Source organism: Carcharodon carcharias, chromosome 20 (genome assembly GCF_017639515.1).
Source record: "Carcharodon carcharias isolate sCarCar2 chromosome 20, sCarCar2.pri, whole genome shotgun sequence".
Classification (NCBI taxonomy): domain Eukaryota; kingdom Metazoa; phylum Chordata; class Chondrichthyes; order Lamniformes; family Lamnidae; genus Carcharodon; species Carcharodon carcharias.
The window spans coordinates 83,127,318-83,148,862 of NC_054486.1; the positions used below are offsets into that span (position 1 = coordinate 83,127,318).

The following is a 21,545-nucleotide window of genomic DNA, read 5'->3' on the forward strand; positions in this document are numbered from 1 at the left end:
CCCTATCCTCCATCTCTTTTACTACTGCCTTGCCAGGTTGCAGTTCTTGAGCATCTGAAGGGAAAAGGGCACAAGGGTAGGGTCATCAAGAAAGGGAGGGAGGGAAAAGGACCATATTGACAACACGAAAGATTTTCAAATTACGGGAAAAGTAAATTTTCAAAGACATGTAGAAAAATGGAAAAATGGAAAAAAATGTTACACATTAAAGAGAGAGAAACATATATAAAGGAGGATGGAAGAGTCTGTGGGGATGGCCGTGTAAAATCTTGTCTGACACAGACTTGGAAGAAGCCCTAGCCACTCTGAAGAAGTGCTGCTCCAGTAACTAAAGTTGTGTTAAAAGCCTTTGGAATTCCACTGTCGAGTAGGTGCTGTGGTAACCTTGCTGGATTGCCTATTTAAATTTAAAATCTGTTTTGGATTGTTACCCTAAAGGGGGTGTGTAGTTGGGAGTCAGGTTAATTGGGAAATTTGGGATTTTTTATAATATCAAGTATTTGTAATCTTACTTATGTGTTTAAATTCCTTTCTTTGGTTAATAAATGTTTTCATTTAATTTTTGAAATCACTAAAGGTGTCAGTGGACTCATTACTTCTGAATTCAGGGCACAAATCTTCTCGTAATAAACACAAATTACAAAAGCATTGTGATAGCGTGGCCAAGTTTCCCCTTGTGGATTTGGTCCGCCTAGCTCATTTCATCAGCCACATCATAACAGGCTGCCTACCAGATGGATCCACTGATACAGCCCATTGTGCACCTTCCCTGAACTGAATTTTACCCCTGGTGATTAGATACCTCTACGCTTCAAGTAAATTATCCCGAAAATGAAATCCAGGTGATTTAAAGTTTTAAAAAAAAACTTGACTTAATTAAGCTTGAACATCCACTGAGCTACTGTACTTGGATTGTTGCAGAACATTGTTATTGACTAGCTGGTACCTCAGTATTAAAGTGTCCACTTAACAATTGCTCCTGCAATGGGAGCTTTAAGAGGAAAATAAAACAGCCTTGGCTATCTTCTATAAAAAAGACCATGATTGATAATTTATATACTTTTAAAGGGACATGTAAATTTGTCAATTGTATACATTTACCCACAACCAACTTGGATCCCAAATATCTGCTATTTACTCTCTTTTGTGCTATTGACCAATATTTGTTAAGAGTCCAAAATCTTTTTAATTGAGGTTCACTTTTGTCCAGAAAAAGATATCTCATGATGAAAGTTGTAAATCTTGGGCCCGGGGTGGGCGGGGAGGGTGTGTGTGTGTGTGTGTGTGTGTGTGTGTGTGTGTGTGTGTGTGTGTGTGTGTGTGTGTGTGTGTGTGTGTGTGTGCTGATTGGAATCTGTTAACTATGCTGCTGCCATGTTTTGGGAAGACCATACACCCACCTGGTCACCAGATGTGTTCTCCAGCCAGGCAAACAGGAACTACCATTAATATTGATTAACATAGCTAGGCAGAGTATGGCCCTGATACTTGACTTGAAACTTTGTAGTTACATTGGTTGCTAACATCAAAACTGAGTCAAATTAATATAAAAAAAATAAAAGCATAAAAATGAAACTATGGCACATACAAAGAATGCATTTATCTTTCCGATGGGAAAGGTGACAGAAAGAAAATTGATGCGTGTTTTTTAGTCTGAGCGCCACAAAGCACTGCTTCAGACGTTCTGCATTTTATAGTCACTTCAACATACAGAGCTTGAAGACGTTATAATAAGTACTGAAATTATGGGTATGGTACAAATGGTACATGCTCATTTGAAATTCCTTTCTCCCTGCTACTTTGGAGATGGCATTAAAATAATTTATTCTGAATAACATAATGGTTCCATTAAAATAGCAGACAATGGAATTTCAGATGAATCTCTATTATCCCATGGCATAACTTCAAAGCCTTTCAATGCTCAATTTGTTTTATTTAACTAATAAAAACAATGGTACTGGTTAAAACCTAAAGGTTATGAAACAGTTAAAATGAACTCTAAAAGCATTTACTGTTGTTCAATATCAATCTGCAATAAAATATTCATGAGGATCTCCTATCTTTGATTTCCAAAAGCCACAGAAGCAGAAATGGAATTTGTAACATTCAAGTTGCATTCAACTTTAACATTATAAACAAACCTAATATAGTTAAAAGCTGTGTGTTGGAGGAGGTGGGGGCAGGTGGGGTTTTGATTGGGAGAGAGAGAGATTCAATACTAAATGTGTGAATACTACAAACATAGTACACATGCTATGATTCATTAAAAATAATCCTATTGATTTTAGTTCAACCTTTACCCTATTCAAGTTGTAGCTAAAGTGTGGTAGTGGTGCATAATAGAATCCAGTATACAAAGATGTTCCACTACAAAAGAACACATAGGAGGCAAATCAGATGCTCCATCAATATTCAGTTGTGGCAAAATAAATTGACTTCTGTGACAAGTCATCTTCCCAGTAAAAGCTAATCAAAGGAAACACTTGCCCAATTTCAATAGCTCAGACTTCAAACTGTAATATGATACTTTACAAATAAAATAATGAGAAGGCAAATGGAAACTGAAATCATAGACATGGGATGAGTACTTCAAAGTAACAGGAAACTTTGGTACAGTTCTTAATCTATATTTTTCATAGTTATTGTTGCCTATAAATTCAATTTGTTAAAAAGGAAATGCATGAAAGTGTGTTTTTCATCACTCCTTCCTTTCATCTGTCTTGCAGTTCATTCTAAATATTCACTAATAGCAGCTGAATGTCAGTTTCACTGGCTCTAAGATTGAAGGTAGTCTAATGTTTCCTTGTGCAAGTCAATACATAGCCCTTCTACAAGCAGTGCAGCTATAATGGTAATAAGGCCAGAATATACATTTCAGTCTGGGACTTAGGGGAAAGAGATGTGGTACCACGGTGTTGTGCCTGCAAACTTATGAAAAATATGGATGATTTACTTTAAAAAAATAGAATTGAAATGGGCACACGATGAGTTGGGGGGGGGACGGTGTTAAGTGACCTTCCCCCTGTTATCTGCAAATATATATTAAACTGTTCAAGGCTGGGAGTAGCTTGTTTGTATGGTCAGGAGATTATAATGTAAACAATCTTTTGGACATTTCTTTGTATATTAAAAATGCAACAGCTCTCTCCTGCAGCCTCAGCAGCTATTACTGGCCGCGCAGATTCTTTGGATACAGACTGAAATTCCACAAAATGGGTGTGGAAAACCACCCTAAAGCAAGGTGAAAATGGCCAAGATTCAAACCCTATGTCAATGCTGATGTCGTCAGGAACCATATGTGTGGACAATGGGAACACAGGTACTGTGGTCACATGACAGAAACTAGCTTATGGTAAGAAGCACCAGAAACTTACAACTCCATTGTCTTCAGTGAATGAAAAGAGAATCATCAGCCTGCAACATTTTCAGCTACTAAGAGTAAAAGTGACTTTTTGGACTCTTTAGGAAATCTAAGTGCATGCTACCTCATTTGCAATCACTTTTTGTGTGTGTGTGTGTGTGTGTGTGTATGTGTGTACATGTACATGCATGTGCATGTGTGTGCATTCTGCATGAATGAGTGGATAGGTGTTGCGATTACATTCCAGGTGTTGAGAAATAAACATTTATATTTCCTTTTTCAAAAAATCTTACGAGTAAGCCTATTTTGTGTCAGTTCTTCAAAGTCACAACACTCAAGGTGTTAAAATACTTCTTTAAAAGCACATCTTTTTGCAATTAGTCAAGGGGTGGAAAAGGGGGAACCATCCTACCATCTCTCCCCTGTCCGTGGCATACATTAGAGGCACAATATAAATCCAAGTTGTTGTTGCTGTTACTTGTCACATTTAGGTCATTGGTTCAACATATTGTGCTGATAACATTACATAGTCCAGGAATATTTCAGAGCAGTTTAAAAGATGATCAGCTGGCAAAGTACCACACATTCTCCCCCAATGCAGGTGCAGCAGGTCTAAAGTACTACTCAGGTTCAATGTAAGGTAACATATCAGCCACTTATCTTTGCATGCCTGTGTGACCCAGCAAATATCTTCCTCACCTGCCCCCAGGTTGAGGGCACTGCCCTAGGCTGGTCTTTACTGTAGAGCGGTCTCCAAATGAGGCACTCATCTCTACAAAAGGCATCTGAAGCTGTGTCACGAAGTGGTACAGTTCTCAGCCACTGTCTGTCTATCTTCAGCCAAATTCTCCTCTCAATTACAGTACAATTATGGGACTACACAGAAGCCTTTTAAAAACTGTTGGCACCCGGTTATACACCACTGGCTTCATGGTGCTCTCAGTACATCATGTACTAAGCACCCAATATTTATTCAAATGAACTGACCTAGCATTATGATGTGAGGTTAACAAATTGCCTGATGTGCCCTTCTGGGGAGTGGAAGATTGTGGCAAACAGCTAGGTTGGCTACTTCCTGTTTAAAAAGTCCAGGACAGAAAAGCATGTAAATCATTGTTAATTCAAGAAATTCACAACATTTATCTAAAGCACATTAATTTGTGTATGCCTAGACCATATCATCTAAGTTATTTTATTCAGATCACATTGCTAAAATAATTCATAGATACTAGTAACTAAACAACACCAACAAATCGTGGTGCAATAGCTTTGACAAATTTGATCGATTGCTTTGTCTCTTATGCATAAGGATATCTCTGACGTGACTCCAGATAGTTTGGTGTTTATACTCTGTTTATATCTCTACAGGAAATCCTTTGCAATCTATCCTGTAGCATGTTTCAGTTTTACAATTAAAGTTTACAAGACCTCCTAACCATATTTGATCCAATCCGAACATTTTTGGCATTTATTTATCTTTGTCTCAATTGGATTTTAATTGAATCATGTAGGGAGGATTAGAGTTTCAAAAACTAAAAACATTTGGTTGCTCCTCAAGTTGTTCTTGGCCTTCAGGTAGTTAAATGTACATATCATTTTATCCTTCCCAGTAATTTCCAGTCTACTCATCTAATTAAGAAATTCCCAATGCTAATTAATACATTTTGCCATATGAGTACCACCATCAAAAGGAAGCATTCAATTCCCAAACAGGTTACATGCCTAATTGTACTAATTTAACTCCACTTAAAACAGCTAATTTATTCCCTTCCCTTTACAGGAGGATTGACTTTCTTTATAAAGTGGGGTAGCAATATTTCGATTTGGTTGGGTTTTAGGCTACAAGCCAAAGGTAAGTTTTTTTTAAATTGTCTTGCTCTGAAAAGTGGAGCAATACCCAGGCAAAAATCAACCCCAGGGTCTCAAATGCAGGACAAAATAGGATCCACAATATCTGCACAGTTCTCAACTTCCAGTAGAGTGTTATTTAGTGTGATCAAAGGCAGAAATATGACACCCTGTCCTTTAACCAGAGCCTTCTTGATACTCAGGAGTAAGAGAGGACAAGTTACAGGCATGGGAGAGACAATCCATGAGTCTTTGTAGCTGAGATTCTGTGTGAGTGGCTAATGCGGCAATAACAGCGTAGAGGAGTTCTCTGATCAAGACGTGCTGCATTTCTGTCTTTGTTTTTAGTCTGTATAGATTGTACAGCTTGTTGTCTGACATGGTATACAGGTAAGCCTCTTCCATAACTGCAGGGAAGGACAAGGGCAGGAGCATGGAGAAGAAAATACCAAACAAAGTGGAGGCCAGGACACAGCCCGGTTTCACACCATTCTTCACCCTGAAACTGTCAGAGATGGTGCGGTCAAAGTGTATGTTTCCATAAAAGGAGTAAATGAGACTGAGAAGCTTTGGTGGGCTGCTAATTTTCTCCAAAATCTTGTAGAGTCCTGCCTTGCTGATGGAAACCTACATGTTGTGTATGATGGGCTCAAGGGGATGCTTGGACTTAACATGACTAAAGTTGCTCCACTGAAAGCGACAGATGGTGAAGTACTCACCGTCAGAAGTAAACACATGTCCCGCTGGGTTGAACACTACTGCGAGCTGTACTCCCATGAGACAAACATCTCCCAGACTGCATTTGGCACTTTCCTTCATCATCCTGCCATGGTTGAGTTAAATGAACAACTCTCATCACTTGAGCTCCAAAAGGCCATTGATTGTTTAGCAAGCAGGATGGTACCCGGCAAGGATGGAATTCAAGCCGAACTGCTCAAGCACAAAAAGTCCTATCTATTGCCACACCTTCATGACCTCCTTCTCTGTTGAAGGGCAGGGCTCATTCCACAGGACATTTGTGATGTAAAAATCATCATATTATACAAAAACAAAAGCGACAGAGGAGATTGTAACAATTACAGAGGCATCACACTCCTTTACTCCATTAGGCAAGTCTTTGCTAGTGTAATGCTTAAAAGGCTCCATCTACTCGCAAATCAAATGTATCCAGAAGCACAATGCAGTTTCCATGTTGGCAGATCTACAGTGAACATGATCTTCTCCATACACCAGCTACAAGAGAAGTGTATGAGAACAGAATATACCTCTTTACCTTACTTTCGTAGATCTCACTAAAGCATTCAATGTCATCACCAGGGCAGGACTCTACAAGATTTTGGATAAACTATTTAAAGCAGCTCCTCAGTAAAAATCAAATACTTTTGAGAGAATACAGCATCTTATACTCAACCAGCAGTATGACTTTGAAACCCCGAGCATCATAATTTCTTAACCTATGAAAATATACAGTTTTGCCCATAATATTTATACTTTGCTATGGACTCCAGAAAATCTGCAGCCAGCCCTACCAGCAGTGGCATTTTATTCAGTAATATTGATCAAGAAAACAGTGATGTTAGTTGACCAGATCTGTAATTAGTGGCTGAGATTAGTCCCCTATAAAGTTAACATGCAACCTCTAATATTTAATTTAGTGACTAAAATCCTGTTTCTCCCCCACCACCTTCCCCCGCCGTTGCATTAAATTCACTCTTAATGCATCTTAAGGATGCATTAGCTTAACCTGACATTTGATTATAGTACAGGTTTCAAAACAATATGTCGCCTTGCTAGAAAGCGATTTAAAATCAACACACTCTTCTTTCAGTTCAACAATGATGCCTTGATTTACCCGTGTAATTTCACAGCACAGTTATCAATTCAAATTGTATCCATAATGTTTACAAATCCAGCATGTTATTTGGTTGGTTTATTCATTTTCTGGCAATTTTTAATGCGTGATTAATTTTGCTCCTTCATACGCTTCATTGTACCTTCTTAGATTTATAAATTATTATAGCTGTGTGCACATCTTAATTTTGTTTGTATAACATTACATATTGTGCCACTTAAAGATTTCTGTCCAATATAAATTTTTACATTTTGCAACCGTAATTCAATAGATTAATCAAGTAGTTTTTATGATTTAAAAAGAGGCCATTCCACTCCAATAAAAAGCTAAGCACAAATGGCTATAGCCATTTGTACATTATTTTTAAATCTAATTCAAGATCAATTTGAAACTCTAAATTCAGCTGAAAATTAATATTTTTCTTGTTGATTGACGCCAATAATTCCTAGATTCTGCTATAGTAAGCTCTTTGATATTCTCCTCCGCCTGGAAATCTTTTCTGTTCCCCAGTATTGAAATTCCTTAATTTGATGAATATTAAAATTTAGAATCTGTGCAAGGAAGTGGTTACATTAAGTATGATGTATGTCAAGTCTCATATAACTATCTCCAAGTCAATCTGTTTGAAGAGTAGTTGTTGAATAATCTTATTTATTCAGTTATTATATTTGCAGAACTGTCATGTTGGGGTCTTATTGTTTTGCTCCATATTGGCTACTTCCACTCCAAAACGTAGGAAATCATTTGTCAACCTGTATTATTTCAATTCCTAAAGAAATGCTTTCTACAATAGAACACCCTCCCTCCCATTGTTATCTCTTGAATCCCTGGGGATCTATTCTTATTCACCTTACTCTACATTTGCCGCTTGGTAGCATCATCCAAATACATAGGTCAGCTTCCACATGCACCTTCTCTACCTCTCTACCACTTGTCTTGACCTTCCACGACATTTGCATTAAGTGTGCCAGTTTGGATAATTTTCTCCAGTTAAACATTCTATAAACTGAAGCTATCATCTTCGGTTTCCACTACAAACTCCAGGAATGTAGTCTCACATTAAGCCAGACTGTTCATTGCCTCACCATCCTACCTGGTGCCTCACTCAGATTGATTCTATATTCTCCCCATTGCAAAGACTGCACTCTTCCACCTCCTTAATACCAACCCCTAGAGCCCCTACTTCAGTCCATCATGCTTTTATCACCTCCAGGCTCAACTATTCCAATTTTTTTCCACTTGAACTTCCCATCTTTCACTCTCTGCAAATGTCAGCTCATCATCCAAAAAAAATGATGCTCATTATCCTATCCTGCACCAAGTCCCACTCATTCATCACCCTGTCCTCACTGACCAACAACTGGCTTGTGTCTTCTTGTGCCCTAATACACCAAGGATAAAATTCTCATCCTTTTGTATAAAATCACATCCTTACCACTCCCTAGCTCTGTAAGGTTCTACAATCTCTCCCCAAGAACTCTGCGTTCCTTCCACTCTACCCTCAGCTGTCTACATCGTATGGCTTGAAATTCCCAATCTAAGCCTCTCCATTTCTCCAACATACACTTGTTTTAAGATCCTGATTAAAACCCATCTTTCACCATTTGGTTGGCCCTCCAAATATCTCCTCCTTTGGGTAGTATATGGTGTACGACTGATCACGCTTCTTTGAAGTTTAAAAAGGTACTAAATAAATGCAAGTTGTTGTTGTTGTCCACAAACCTAAAATTATTATTCCTGCAGAAATTGTGAAGGACCCCATAGAGCTGAGAAAGCTCTCGCTTCACTCTCTTCTATACTACACAACTCGCAGTGAAACAAGAATTTGATTTCTTGTAGAAGGTGGGAATGAGTGAAGCAACATCAGATGTGGTCAAAATGTGTCACATTAATGCATGACAAAACTCCCAAGTTCACTCGTATAGTTTTAGGAATGCTTGTTTGAGTTCAAAGTAGTTCAAATTAATTTCTTTCTCAGTGATTCTTAAAGCAATTTCTGCTCATGAAGGGAAAACACTGCATTCCTAAACTCACTTAGCAGGAAGCATGTTACCTAACTTTAATCACCATAACATAGAAATGCTTATAACTAGATTTTATCTGCACTAAGAACCAATGTAAATGCCTTGATCTGCTTTTAGCACTGCAGCTTCTCAAAGGCAGCACAGCAATAATCCGCTATACAATTCACCAGAAAACATGCTACAATGACAGATTATCAAATAAATCCAAATGTAAATCTTTCTATATTGTTTCACAAGACTTCATAATGATTCAGTAAGTAGCAAGGTCAATTAACCTGCATAACAAATACTTCAATACATCTTTTAAATTTAAGTGTAGGCATTGGTGAAAAACTGAACAGCCTTAGGTACTGTGCAGGACTATCAACACAAAAAGACAGTAATGTTAACACCCACCATATCTTATCCCCTCTGCCCAAATAATTATATATAGTAGTATCCAAAAACAAAATGAATGCATTCATGAAATAGCATGAAAGGCTCATTTTAAAATTGTTTGGATACACTGTTGTAGTTCTCACAATGTTTCAGCATACATTAACAAATTCCAGGGTATTTACCATAGAAACATGCATCATTCTCATTCAAATAAGGATGTTTTTGTGTCCAACTTGAAAGGATAAATGATGAACGAAAGGGAAAAAAATAGGCAAAAATGAATTAAACAATATCAGTTACTTTATGATTAAGGCAAAAACCCAGTTACATTTTCTTACTTTCTCTATGACTAACATTACGTAAAATACCAATTTTGCTTGGAACTTTATGAGTACAAAGAACTTTCAAGCTACTCAATTTGCATGAATGTATTTATGTAAATAAGATAATTTCCCCTATCTTAGACCATCCATCTTGAAAGACCTTGCAGTTCTCACATCAAAGCACTCAGCATTTACTCAAATGATTCCACATTTTTGCCTCTGCATTTCTAAGCATTCTTTATGGAAAACTTCCTAATGTGAGCTTTATGTTTGCCTCTTACTAGTTTAAGTTCTAATATCATGGTTTACTTTGAAGTAGAATACAGCTCAACATTTACTGTACAATTACTATATTTCTATTTATATATCTACAATATCTCCTTTTAGAGCTGAATAGGATTACACTCAAAATCCTGAGCAAAATTTATATTTTATGTAATATTAGTCGTAGAGAAAGTAAAAATATATAATTGGGTTTTTGTCTTAACTATAAAGTAATTGCCATTGTTTAATTAATTTTGCCTTTTCTTTGTAGGTTTTCTCTGAACCATCTCCAGTGTCTCCCTTAAGTTTTGACCAAAAATGTGTATGCACAGTTTAGAATTCTAATTCCTCCAATTGCTGCTCTCATCATGTTCTTTGTCAGGATTATTAAAGTTCAAACATCCCTTAACTGTTTCAACAATAAAGGATAATTTTATTCTCAATGTTATTCCCATATACAGTTCCTTACATAAAGGAAAATACTGCTGATGCTGGAAATAAAAACAAACAGAAATTGCTTGAAATACTAAGCAGGTCTGGCAGCATTTGCGGAAAGAGAAACAGAGTCACCATTTCAAGTCAAATATGACACTTCAGAACTGAAGAAGAGGTCTGAAGAAGTCATATTCGATGTGAAATGTTAACTCTGTTTCTATTGCCACAGATGCTGCCAGACATGCTATTTCCAGCACGTTGTTTTTATTACAGCTCCTTACACTTGTCTGTATTAAACTACATCTGCCATCACTCCAACCACTTGCATTTTTTGATTAATGCTTTCCTGAGCTGCCTTCTTTGTATCAGCTACCCCTTCTAGGCTGATATTGTTTGCAAAATTTAGCTAATCTGCACTGAGCGTCTGAATCCAAGCAGTAATATACATTACAAATAATAGGTTTAAAACAATTTTTGAGACACTTCATTAGCACTTACTTCTAATGGATAATCATTGATTTCTACCCTTCAGCTACTTTTTGTGAAAACTTATTTATCCCAAATTTTAAGTTTAAATAGTAGCTTTTGTGTGTAATGTGGTTAAATTGGTACACCACATCATAGGGCTTTCCAATCTGGATTCGGAAAATTAACCTGGAATGTCATTTTCTCAATATAAGGCCAGCATGTCAGGATCTCCTACCTCAAACTGTATTGGCTGCTGTTTACTAAATTGTAAAATGCACTTAACTCAAATTGCTGAAGTGCACACATTTGCTGCCAACTTCAGTTTGTTTTCCTACTGAACCACAACAATCAAAAACCAGGAAAAGGCATTTTGGAAACAATGAATCTTTAAAAGTCTGTATTCATGATCACTCTGTGGGATTCATCTGACACTTCAAATATTCATCATATTTTTCCAGTTAACATGATACAACAAAGGACTCCCCCACTAATTAATGTGCTTCTTTAACTGTATAAATAGCCCATATTGTATTGTACTCTCTAATCCTACAGAGCCAAAATGCCATGTTGAACGCAGCAATAAATTCCAATAACCAACTTTATTCTAATAGCTAAATTTCAAACAGTTGGCATCAAAAAATGCCAATATGTAACTAACTCAAATGCTGCCTGTAATACTGCGAAGATTCGTCAGATGCTGCAACTTAAAAACTTGTTCCAAACAGGAGTTAAGTCTACTTCAGCCTGTACTGAAAATCTGACTGAAGGATTAATGCCAACATTTTTTAACAAAGAATCCAGTGAATCGTGCCAATTTCTACACAGACGGGGACAGAAAAAATGCGTCTGCAATACTTAAAAACTAAATATTACATCCAATGTATCCGCAATTTCAGAAGTCAACATTTCAAACACAAAATTAGCATCAATTAAAATGTTATTTAGCTAAATCGCTTGATTTAAAAGCGGGATGAACGACCTCTCATTTTAAATCTTCAGAGAGGTTGACTAAACGAGCGCATCTTGTCCTCAATAGGATTTCCAAAGCATCTCTGCAATCGATGCGTGTTTCCAACACCTCGCCACCAAACCCACCCCCCCCCCCCCGCCCCACCTTACCTGCGGATGCAGTTGCCTTGGTAACAGGCTGTCCCCTGGAGTCTGGTACAAGGGGTTGCTTCACTTCGGCTCTCCAGCTCTCAGCTGCTGCAGCTGCATCCCCCCCAGCAACAGCCGCCCCCGCCTGCGGACTGGCACCAACAGCACGATCTGTCTGCTCAGGGTCCTCTCCTTCGCCCCACTCTCCCTTTGCGAACGGCTGGACGAAAGGATTGCCCGCCATGGTAGATGGATGGATGGATGGATGGATTGCGAGGAGGTGCGTGTTTTTAAAGAACTTGGTCTCTTTGTGCAACTGTTTTCACTCCTCCGCCCCGCCTCTCACTCTGAAAGCCTGTACGCATGTGAAAATGGCTTGTTTGGTTCAGTCTTTCTACCCTGACGTCAGCTGTGGGAGGATGAACTAAAAGATTGAAGTGGCTGATGGGAATCATTCCGACTATAGCTAAACGTAAATATTTATACACTCGAAATAAATCAATAACATTAGCACTTTGCTAACTTTAAAAATACATTTTGCAACATTAAAAGCGTTATTTCTATAATGTTATAACATGCAGTCACTGGAAGAAGTTGTCCATAATCAATTATTTAGAACCTATATCTGATCTGTTTTCACTTGCCTAACCGATGTCTAAGCGATCATGTTTTATTTAACGTCCCACCTTGGGAACGAAGAGTAGCCCTTGGGTTTTTAACCATCCACACGTACATTAATGCCGCACCCATCCAGACTGGTGGAATTTTGAGCAGACCGCTTCCATATGACACCGCCTTTCTAGCTCCCTTTGTCCACGCTGGCTTGTTCCCTCACCACTTAGCTCGTTAGAAAGAATAAGGAAACAAACTATCGTTTGCCTTCTGCTCAGGTCTTCTCATTTTTCATGTATATGTGTAGATTTGAGTATAAATATTAAAAATACTTGAAGCAGTTTATTTGGAGTACACGCCCAGTCCCAGAAAACTGACATCAGATTCCTGATACAAAGAGGATGACCATGGAATCTGCAAAGATATGCCGGTAGAAGTGACGAAATGTTAATGCCATTGTTTTACTTTCGTGGACCATGACAAAAAGGTTTTTGTTTGCTAAGAATAAATAACAGAACCAGATACATTAAACCAGTCACACAAATTGCCTCGATTCTTGAAATAGATGGATTAACGTCTCCCCTCCCTAAAGCTTTCTGGTTTAGATACTATAGTGCTTCAGAACAGGAAAGCACCCTGTTGGTAAGTGCACATGGTGCTCTTTTGAGATGATATTTAGATTAGCGATTCAAATTGATGGCTATCCTAAATCAAAATGAGTGAAAGATAGAAGCATCAAATCAGTGAAAAGTGTTTATAATGGAACAGATGGTTTTCTATAATTGTTGATAAGGACAGGCACAAAGTAGTCAAGAAACCTGAAAAAAATAAATCATTTAAAAATTGAGAGACTTTATTCATCCAGAGATACAGAGAGATCATCAAATACTGGCAATTAAGTGCACCAGCATAAAACTTTGTAAACAATACAGCATAATGCCAATACATTCTCTGCCAAATAAATTAAATGTAAAGGTGAAGAATTTACTAACATCTGAAGCCTGCCACCTACTACACATAACACAAAGACCTGTATACCAAAATACTTAATAGAATGTATAATACTCCAAGCAATCTTTTGTTAATTGATGATCGAGAGTCTAATATTTGATGGAGGTGTAATAGGACACTGCTGCAATTTTTTTTAAATGCCTCAAATTGTTTCCCTTCTGGCAAAGTAGAAGGGGCATCAAAGATGCATATAGCCTATCTGCAGTGTCTTTTAAAATATCTGACTTTGTAGTTTATTAGTAGATAGTAGAAAAGTCATACAGACACAAAACGTTAACTCTGTTTCTCTCTCCACAGATGCTGCCAGACCTGCTGAGTTTTTTCCAGAATTTTCTGTTTTTATTTCAGATTTCCAGCATCTGCAGTGTTTTGCTTTTAACTCAGTGGAATTGGCTCCCTGAATAGGCGCTAACTGTGACAGCAGAAAACCTACTTGGCAGTTGTAACTAAAGTATGAGCCATAAGTTCTCTATATAAGTAGTCAGGATTTGCTACTGCCCAGAATGTGGAGCACAGAGTACTAAATAAACAGAATGCTAAAATCAGGAATTTGGTAGAAGTGTGATCTTTTTGCAGAAGGGGAAGAAGGTGCACCTTTGTATTCTTTTAGTTTTACTTCCAGTGGTTGAAGTGTTTTCCCATTGTCTTAAGCTAGGAATCTGTAACGTGCTATTACTTTACTAAATTAGTAACTAATTAACTAATCAAATAAATGAATAATGTTAGACAGACATGGCAGCACAGGTAGTGTGTTGTAATTGCAAGATGGTGTTCATGGAGAGCATCGCAATCCCAGACAATCATATTTGTGTAAGGGTCTACAGCATGAGCAACTGCAGCTCAGATTTGCTGAGCTGCAATCCAAGCTGCAGATATTGCAGGCATCAGGAATGGAGTAGTGTGCAGCAGATCTGATTGTTGTGGTGCATCTGGGCACAAACGACAAAGGTAGAACTCAGAATGACTATCTAATGAAAAGTTTTAGGGAGTTGGGTCCAAATTAAAATACACGAACCTCAGAATTAATAATCTCTGGACTGTTACCTGAGCCATGCACCAATTGCAATAAGGTCAAACAGATTACAGAATTAAATATGTGGTTCAAAGAGTGATGTGTTGTAAGAAGGGGGTCTCAATTCATGGGATACTGGCACTAGAAGTGGAGAATGAGTTAGCTGTTCCATTGGGATGGCCCCCACTTAAACTGGGCTGTGATCAGCATCCTGGCAAATCATATAACTAGGTCTGTGAATAGTGCTTTAATTTAAATGGGAGGGGTGAAGGGAGATTTAGAAATCTAAAGAGGAAGCTCAAGGCAATTGAGCAGTGTAGCAATTTGGCTAAAAGCAAGCGAAGTTGGATGGGAAGAGACAGAGTTTAATGGTAATAGTGCACCAGTGAATAATGTCTGTGCAAAGAATTGTGGTAAAAATTTAAAATTAAAGACTCTTTAAGTGACTGCACCAAGAATTCGTGTTAGATGAACTTGTGGCGTAAATAGAGATAAATGGGTTTGTTATAATCACCATTACAGACACATGGTAGCAAGGTGACCAAGGTTGGAAAATAATTATTCGAGGACACTTAACAATTTGAACAGGTAGACAGAATGGAAAAGGAATAAGCATAACCCAGATAATTTAGGATGATTCTAAAGGCAGGAATAAGGAAGAATCTTGGCTCAGAAGGTCAGGAAGTAGAATTAGTATGGGAAAAGATTAGGAATAACAAGCATCAGAAAACACTGGTGTGAGTAGTTTATATGCCTTCTTACAGTAGTTATATCACTGGGCAGTGCATTAAGCAAAAAATAATTGGAGCTTGCAGCAAAGGCATGCAATAATCATGGGAAACTTTAATCTTTGTATAGACTGAACAATCAAATCAAAATCTCAGTTGGAAAAACCCTTTCATAGAGTCATAGAGGTCTACAGCACAGAAAAGGGCCCTTCGGCCCATCGAGTCTGCACCGGTCAAATAAGTACCTAACTATTCTAATCCCATTTTCCAGCACTAAGCCCATAGCCTTGTATGCCATGGCATCAAAAGTGCACATCCAAATACTTCTTAATTGTTATGAGGGTTTCTGCCTCTACCACCCTTTCAGTCAGTGAGTTCCAGATTCCCACCACCCTCTGGATGAAAAGAATTCTTCCTCACATCCCCTGTAAACCTTCTGCCCCTTACTTTAAACCTATGCCTCCTGGTTATTGATCCCTCCACCAAGGGGAAAAATTCCTTCCTGTCCACCCTATCTATGCCCCCCATAATTTTATACACCTCAATCATGTACCTCCCTCAATCTCCTCTGCTCCAGGTAAAATAACCCCAGTCTATCCAATCTCTCCTCATAACTAAACTCTCCAGCCAAGGCAACATCCTGGTAAATCTCCTCTGCACTCTCTCTACTGTAATCACACCATTCCTATAATGCAGATTCCAAAACTGCACGCAATACTCTAGTTGTGGCCTAACCAGCATTTTATACAGTTCCTGCATAACTTCCCTGCTCTTATATTCTATGCCTCAGCTAATGAAGGCAAGTATCCCATATGCTTTCTTAACCACCTTATCTACCTGTCCCGCTACCTTAAGGGACCAGTGGACATGCATACCAAGGTCCCTCTGATCCTCGGTACTTCCCAGGGTCCTACTATTCATCGTGTATTCCCGTGCCTTGTTTGTCCTGCCCAAGTGCATCACCTCACACTTATCCGGATTAAATTCCATTTGCCACTGACCAGCCCATCTGACCAGCCCGAGGCTATCTGCCTCACTATTTACCACCCCACCAATTTTCATATCATCTGCAAACTTGCTGATCAACTCTCCTACATTCAAGTCTAAATCGTTTATATATACCACAAACAGCAAGGGACCCAACACCGAGCTCTGTGGAACCCAACTAGACACAGGCATCCAGTCACAAAAACACTTCTCAACCATCACCCTCTGCTTTCTGCCACTCAGCCAATTCTGGATCCAATTTGCCAAATTGCCTTGGATCCCATGGGCTCTTATCTTCGTTATCAGTCTCCCATGTGGGACCTTATCAAAAGCCTTGCTGAAGTCCAAGTAGACTATGTCAAATGCATTGTCCTCACTACACACCTGGTCACCTCAAAAAATTCAATCAAATTTGTTAGGCATGACCTCCCTCTGACAAAGCCGTGCTGACTATCCCTGATCAAACCTTGCCTATCCAAGTGGAGATAGATCCTCTCCTTCAGAATTTTCTCCAATAGTTTCCCGACCACTGACGTGAGACTCACTGGCCTGTAGTTCCCTGGCTTATCTCTACAACCCATCTTAAATAGTGGAACCACGTTAGCTGTTCTCCAGTCCTCTGGCACCTCCCCCGTGGCCAGAGAGGAATTAAAAATTTGGGTCAAAGCCCCTGCAATCTTCTCCCTTGCCTCCCTCAGCAGTCTGGGACACAAATCATCTGGACCTGGAGATTTGTCCACTTTTAAGCCTGCCAACACCTCCATTACCTTGTCAATCCCTATATCAATTTGCTCAACAACCTCGCAGTTTCCCTCCCCTGGAGGTTACCATTGACCAAAAACTGAACTGAGCTGGCTATATAAATACTGTGGCTCCAAGAACAGTTAGAGGTTGGGAATTCTGCAATCTCACCTTCTGACTCCCCAAAGCATGTCCACCATCTACAAGGCACAAGTCAGGAGTATGATGGAATACTCTCCAGTTGCCTGGATGACTGCAGCTCCAACAACACGCAAGAAGCTTGATACCATCCAGAACAAAACAGCCTGCTGGACTGGCACCCCATCCATCCCTTTAAATATTCATTCCCTCCACCACCTACAAATAGTGGTAGCTACTTATACCATCTACAAGATGCACTGCAGCAACTCAACAATGCTCCTTCAACAGCACCTTCCAAACCCGCGACTTCTACTTCTTAGATGGACAAATTTAGCAGATGCATGAGAACACCACCACCTGCAAGTTCCCCTCCAAGCCACATACCATCCTGACTTGGAATTATATCACCGTTCCTTCACTGTCACTGGCTCAAAATGCTGGAGTTCCCTCCCTAACAGGTGATCCTACACCATGTAGATTGCAGCAGTTCAAGAAGCTGGCTCTCCACCACCTTCTCAAGGGCGATTAGAGATGGGCAATAAATGCTAGCCTAGTCAGTGTTGCTCACACCCTGTTAAATAATTGAAAAAGAGCTTTTACAAGTATATATTAAAGGGGAAGAGTAGCAAAAGTAACCCCCTTGGCCCCTTTGTGGCAGGGAAAGGAGAAATTATCATGGGGAAAAAGGAAATGGCAGAGACATTGAACAAATACTTGTGTCTGATTTCACAATAGATGACGCAAATTACATACCAGATATGGTGAGTAACATGGGAACAGAGTAGGCTATTCGGCCCATTGAGCCTGCTCCGCCATTTGATTAGATCATGGCTGATCATTTACCTCAATGGCACTTTTCTGCACTTTCTCCATATCCCTTGATGTCATTAGTCTCCAGAAACCTATTGATTTCTGCCTGAACATGCTCAATGATTGAGCTTCCACAGTCCTCTGGGGTAAAGAATTCCAAAGATTTACCACCCTCTGAGTGAAGAAATTCCTCCTCATCTCAGTCTTAAATGGCCTATCCCTTATCTTGAGATTATGTCCCTGGTTTTAGACTCATCAGCCAGGAGAAACATCTTATCCATATCCACCCTATCACGTCCTGTAAGAACTTCTGTAAGTTTCAATGAGGTCACCTCTCATTCTTCAAAACTCTAGGGAATACAGACCCAGTCTCCCCAATCTCTTCTCATAAGACAATCCCGCCATCCCAGGGATTAATCTGGTGAACCTCCGTTGCATTCCTTCAATGGCAAGTATATCCCTCCTTAGATAAGGGGATCAAAATTGTACACAATTCTCCAGACAAGATCTCACCAAGGCTCTACACAACTGCAGCAAGACATTTTTACTCCTGTGCTCAAATCCCCTTGCATAGAAAGCCAACATACCATTTGCCTTCCTAATTGCTTGCTGCACCTGCGTGCCAACTTTTAGTGACTCATGAACAAGGACACCCAGGTCCCTTTGGACACCCACACTTCCCAACCTCTCATTTAAGAAATATTCTGCCTTTTTGTTTTTCTACCAAACTTAACACTTATTCACATTATATTCCATCTGCCATGTTCTAGCCCATTCCCTTAGCCTTTTCCAAGTTCCCTTGAAGCCATTTACATCCTCTTCACAACTTACGTTCTCATCCAGTTTGATGTCATCCGCAAATGTGGAAATATTACAATTGGTCCCCACATCCAGATCATTTATACAGGTTGTGAACAGATATGGACCTAGCACTGATCTGTGCAGTGCCCTACTAGTGACAGCTTGCGATTCTGAGAATGATACATTTATTCCTGCTCTCTGCTTTCTGTCTGTTAATCAATTCTCAATCCACACTAGTATATTTTCCCCCAATCCCATGTGCTCTAAATTTATTTGTTAACCTCCTCTGTGGGACCTTTTCAAAAGCCTTCTGACAATCCAAATACAGCACATACATTGGTTCTCCTATATCAATGCTACAATTAATATCCTTAAAAATCTCCAACAAGTTTGTCAAACATGATTTCCCTTTCATAAATTCATGTTGACTCTGCCCAATTTTACAATTCTTTTCTATCTTATAATAGATTCTAGCGTTTTCTCTACTACTGACATCAAACAAACAGGTTTGTAGTTCTTCATTCTCCCTCTTCCCTTCTTAAATAGTGGGGTTATATTGGCTACTTTCCAGTCTGCAGGAACCTTCCCAGAATCTATAGAATTTTGAAAGATAACCAAGGGCTAATAAGAGTGAGTAACTGAAAGTAACTAATATCGGCAGAGAAAAAGCATTAGAGAAACCGAAAAAACACAAAATCCTTAGTGCTTGAAGGCCTACATATCAAAGTCCTGAAGGAAGTTGCTGTGGAAATAGTGGATTATGGATGCAAATGGTGTGATTGGCATCCTTTCATCCATGAGAAATGATGGGGATGCAGCCTCAGAACTTTGGTGAGGTCAGATGAGATCATCTGCTGCACTTCCTTTGATGGATATACAAGCCAATTCTGGAAAGGCAGAGTCTGCCACAATTGCCAAGCACAAAGTTGTCCTTTGCCAGTTGCTGGGATGATCACTGTTGACTGTTTGTTTGTAGGCCTGGCATCTGGTTTGGAGCTTCTGAAGCCACATGTCGTGGTGGTAGTGAATTCCTGCCCACAGCTGGTGTCTTCATTTGCATCGATTGTCAGCTGAAGTTTCCCGTTTGTTGTGACTGATGTTGAGGGCTTTCATTTCTCTTTTTAGTGTCCTTGAATCGGAGCCTTGGGTAGCCTGCTGGTCTTTTAGCATGGAGTACCTCCCTGTATAGCATATTCTTGGGATTGGGCCATCTTCCATCCTGTGCACGTGCCCAAGCCTGCAAAACCTTATTTTCTTGATTAGCACTAATGTGCTTGGCATGTTTGCCTTAGAAAACACTGCTTCATTGGTGACTTTGTCTTTCCTTGTGATGCCAAGGATGTGTTGTAGATACCAAAGATAGAAGTTATTGAGGCTTTTGTCTTGCAAGTTGTCCAGGTTTCGCTGCCATAGAGCAATGTACTGATGATAACAGGCCTTGTAGAAAAGAATTTTGGTCATGCAGATGAGTTTGTTGTTTCTCTTTGTCTGTTAGTTGGTGGCTACCTTTCCTATATGTATACTGAGCTCTACCTCAAGAGACAGGTTGTTTCTCACTGTAGATCCAAGGTAGCAGAACTTACTGACGGCTTCCAGCAATGTATTGCTGAGTCTGTTCAAATGCAGAGTTACAACACCCTGCCCCATAACTAGTTTTCTAGACACTGATGGTGAGGGAGAACATGACACAGGCATGGGACAGGTGATCGATGAGCCTTTGGAGTTGGTCTTCTAACTGTGCAACTGGCGGAACAGCATCAGTACACAGATGTCCTCTGATCAGGATATGCCACACTTGTCATGGCTTTCAGTGATCAGTGGTGCCAGTAATCAGATCTCAAATGCCACCATGACACCTTGTGCCAATATCTGCTCCGAAAGGTGTTGTTAACATAAAGTCTTTGCTGTGTACAAAGTTCCAGTAGCTGTTACTATTTTTGTTCATCTTGCCAATGCCATGATGACTGTCGTACATTGGCCATGAAATTCTGTCTGATCCAACCTTGCATTAAAGTCCCCCAGGAGAAATAACTTTTCTCCACATGGCAGAATATTATTTAGAGTGTCCTAGAAGGGATCTTTGTCTTCGACTTTGCCACATAGAATTGGTGAATCTCCATGTGATGGTAGAGAAAGAGGCCTGAGGCATTCAGAAGTTGTGACAGAGATCTCAATCATTTCCGTCAATCTGTTGTTGACACCAAAGCCCACTCCATGTTTACAATGGTAATCTACACATTTGCTGTGCTAGTAGAAAATCTAATTGACCTCAGGTATTGTGACAACCTTTGACCTGGAAGCAGTACAGTAAGGAAAATTTGTAATTTCTTTAAAATGTCTGTGGAATCTGTAATTGGTTTTAAGAATATTTGAAAAGGATTTTTGAGACATTGCACCAATTGTAAAGGGATGAATTGTAATTTTCTTGAGTAATATGAAATACTGGTCCATGTGACCTGGCCAAAAAGAGCGCTGCAGACAAAGGAGAGCTGCAACACAGAAGGAACATTTACAAAGAGCTATGTGAGCATGTGTGTAATACAGTTAAACAGGACAGAAAGTCGAAGACAGGGTTAAATCAGGGATTGTGAATTGGGCAATTTTACTTCTGTTGATTCAATTTTGCAAGAGCCAAGCACACTGTCTAAAGG

General features: G+C 39.3%; 1 protein-coding gene across 5 annotated transcripts in view; it reads right to left on the reverse strand.

Annotated features, from left to right (window-relative positions):
• The window catches only part of rtn1a (reticulon 1a), a 215,735-nt gene that overhangs the window by 184,021 nt on the left and 10,169 nt on the right, over nt 1-21,545 (reverse strand). For 4 of the 5 annotated variants that reach the window (XM_041215029.1, XM_041215026.1, XM_041215027.1 and 1 more), the window contains exon 1: nt 12,073-12,434. The exons of the other annotated variant lie outside the window; for it this stretch is intronic. In XM_041215029.1, coding sequence (XP_041070963.1) covers nt 12,073-12,295 — 223 coding nt within the window. In that variant the 5' untranslated portion in view covers nt 12,296-12,434. Of the gene's footprint in view, nt 1-12,072; nt 12,435-21,545 lie in introns of those variants that run through there. 5 annotated transcript variants of the gene reach the window in all.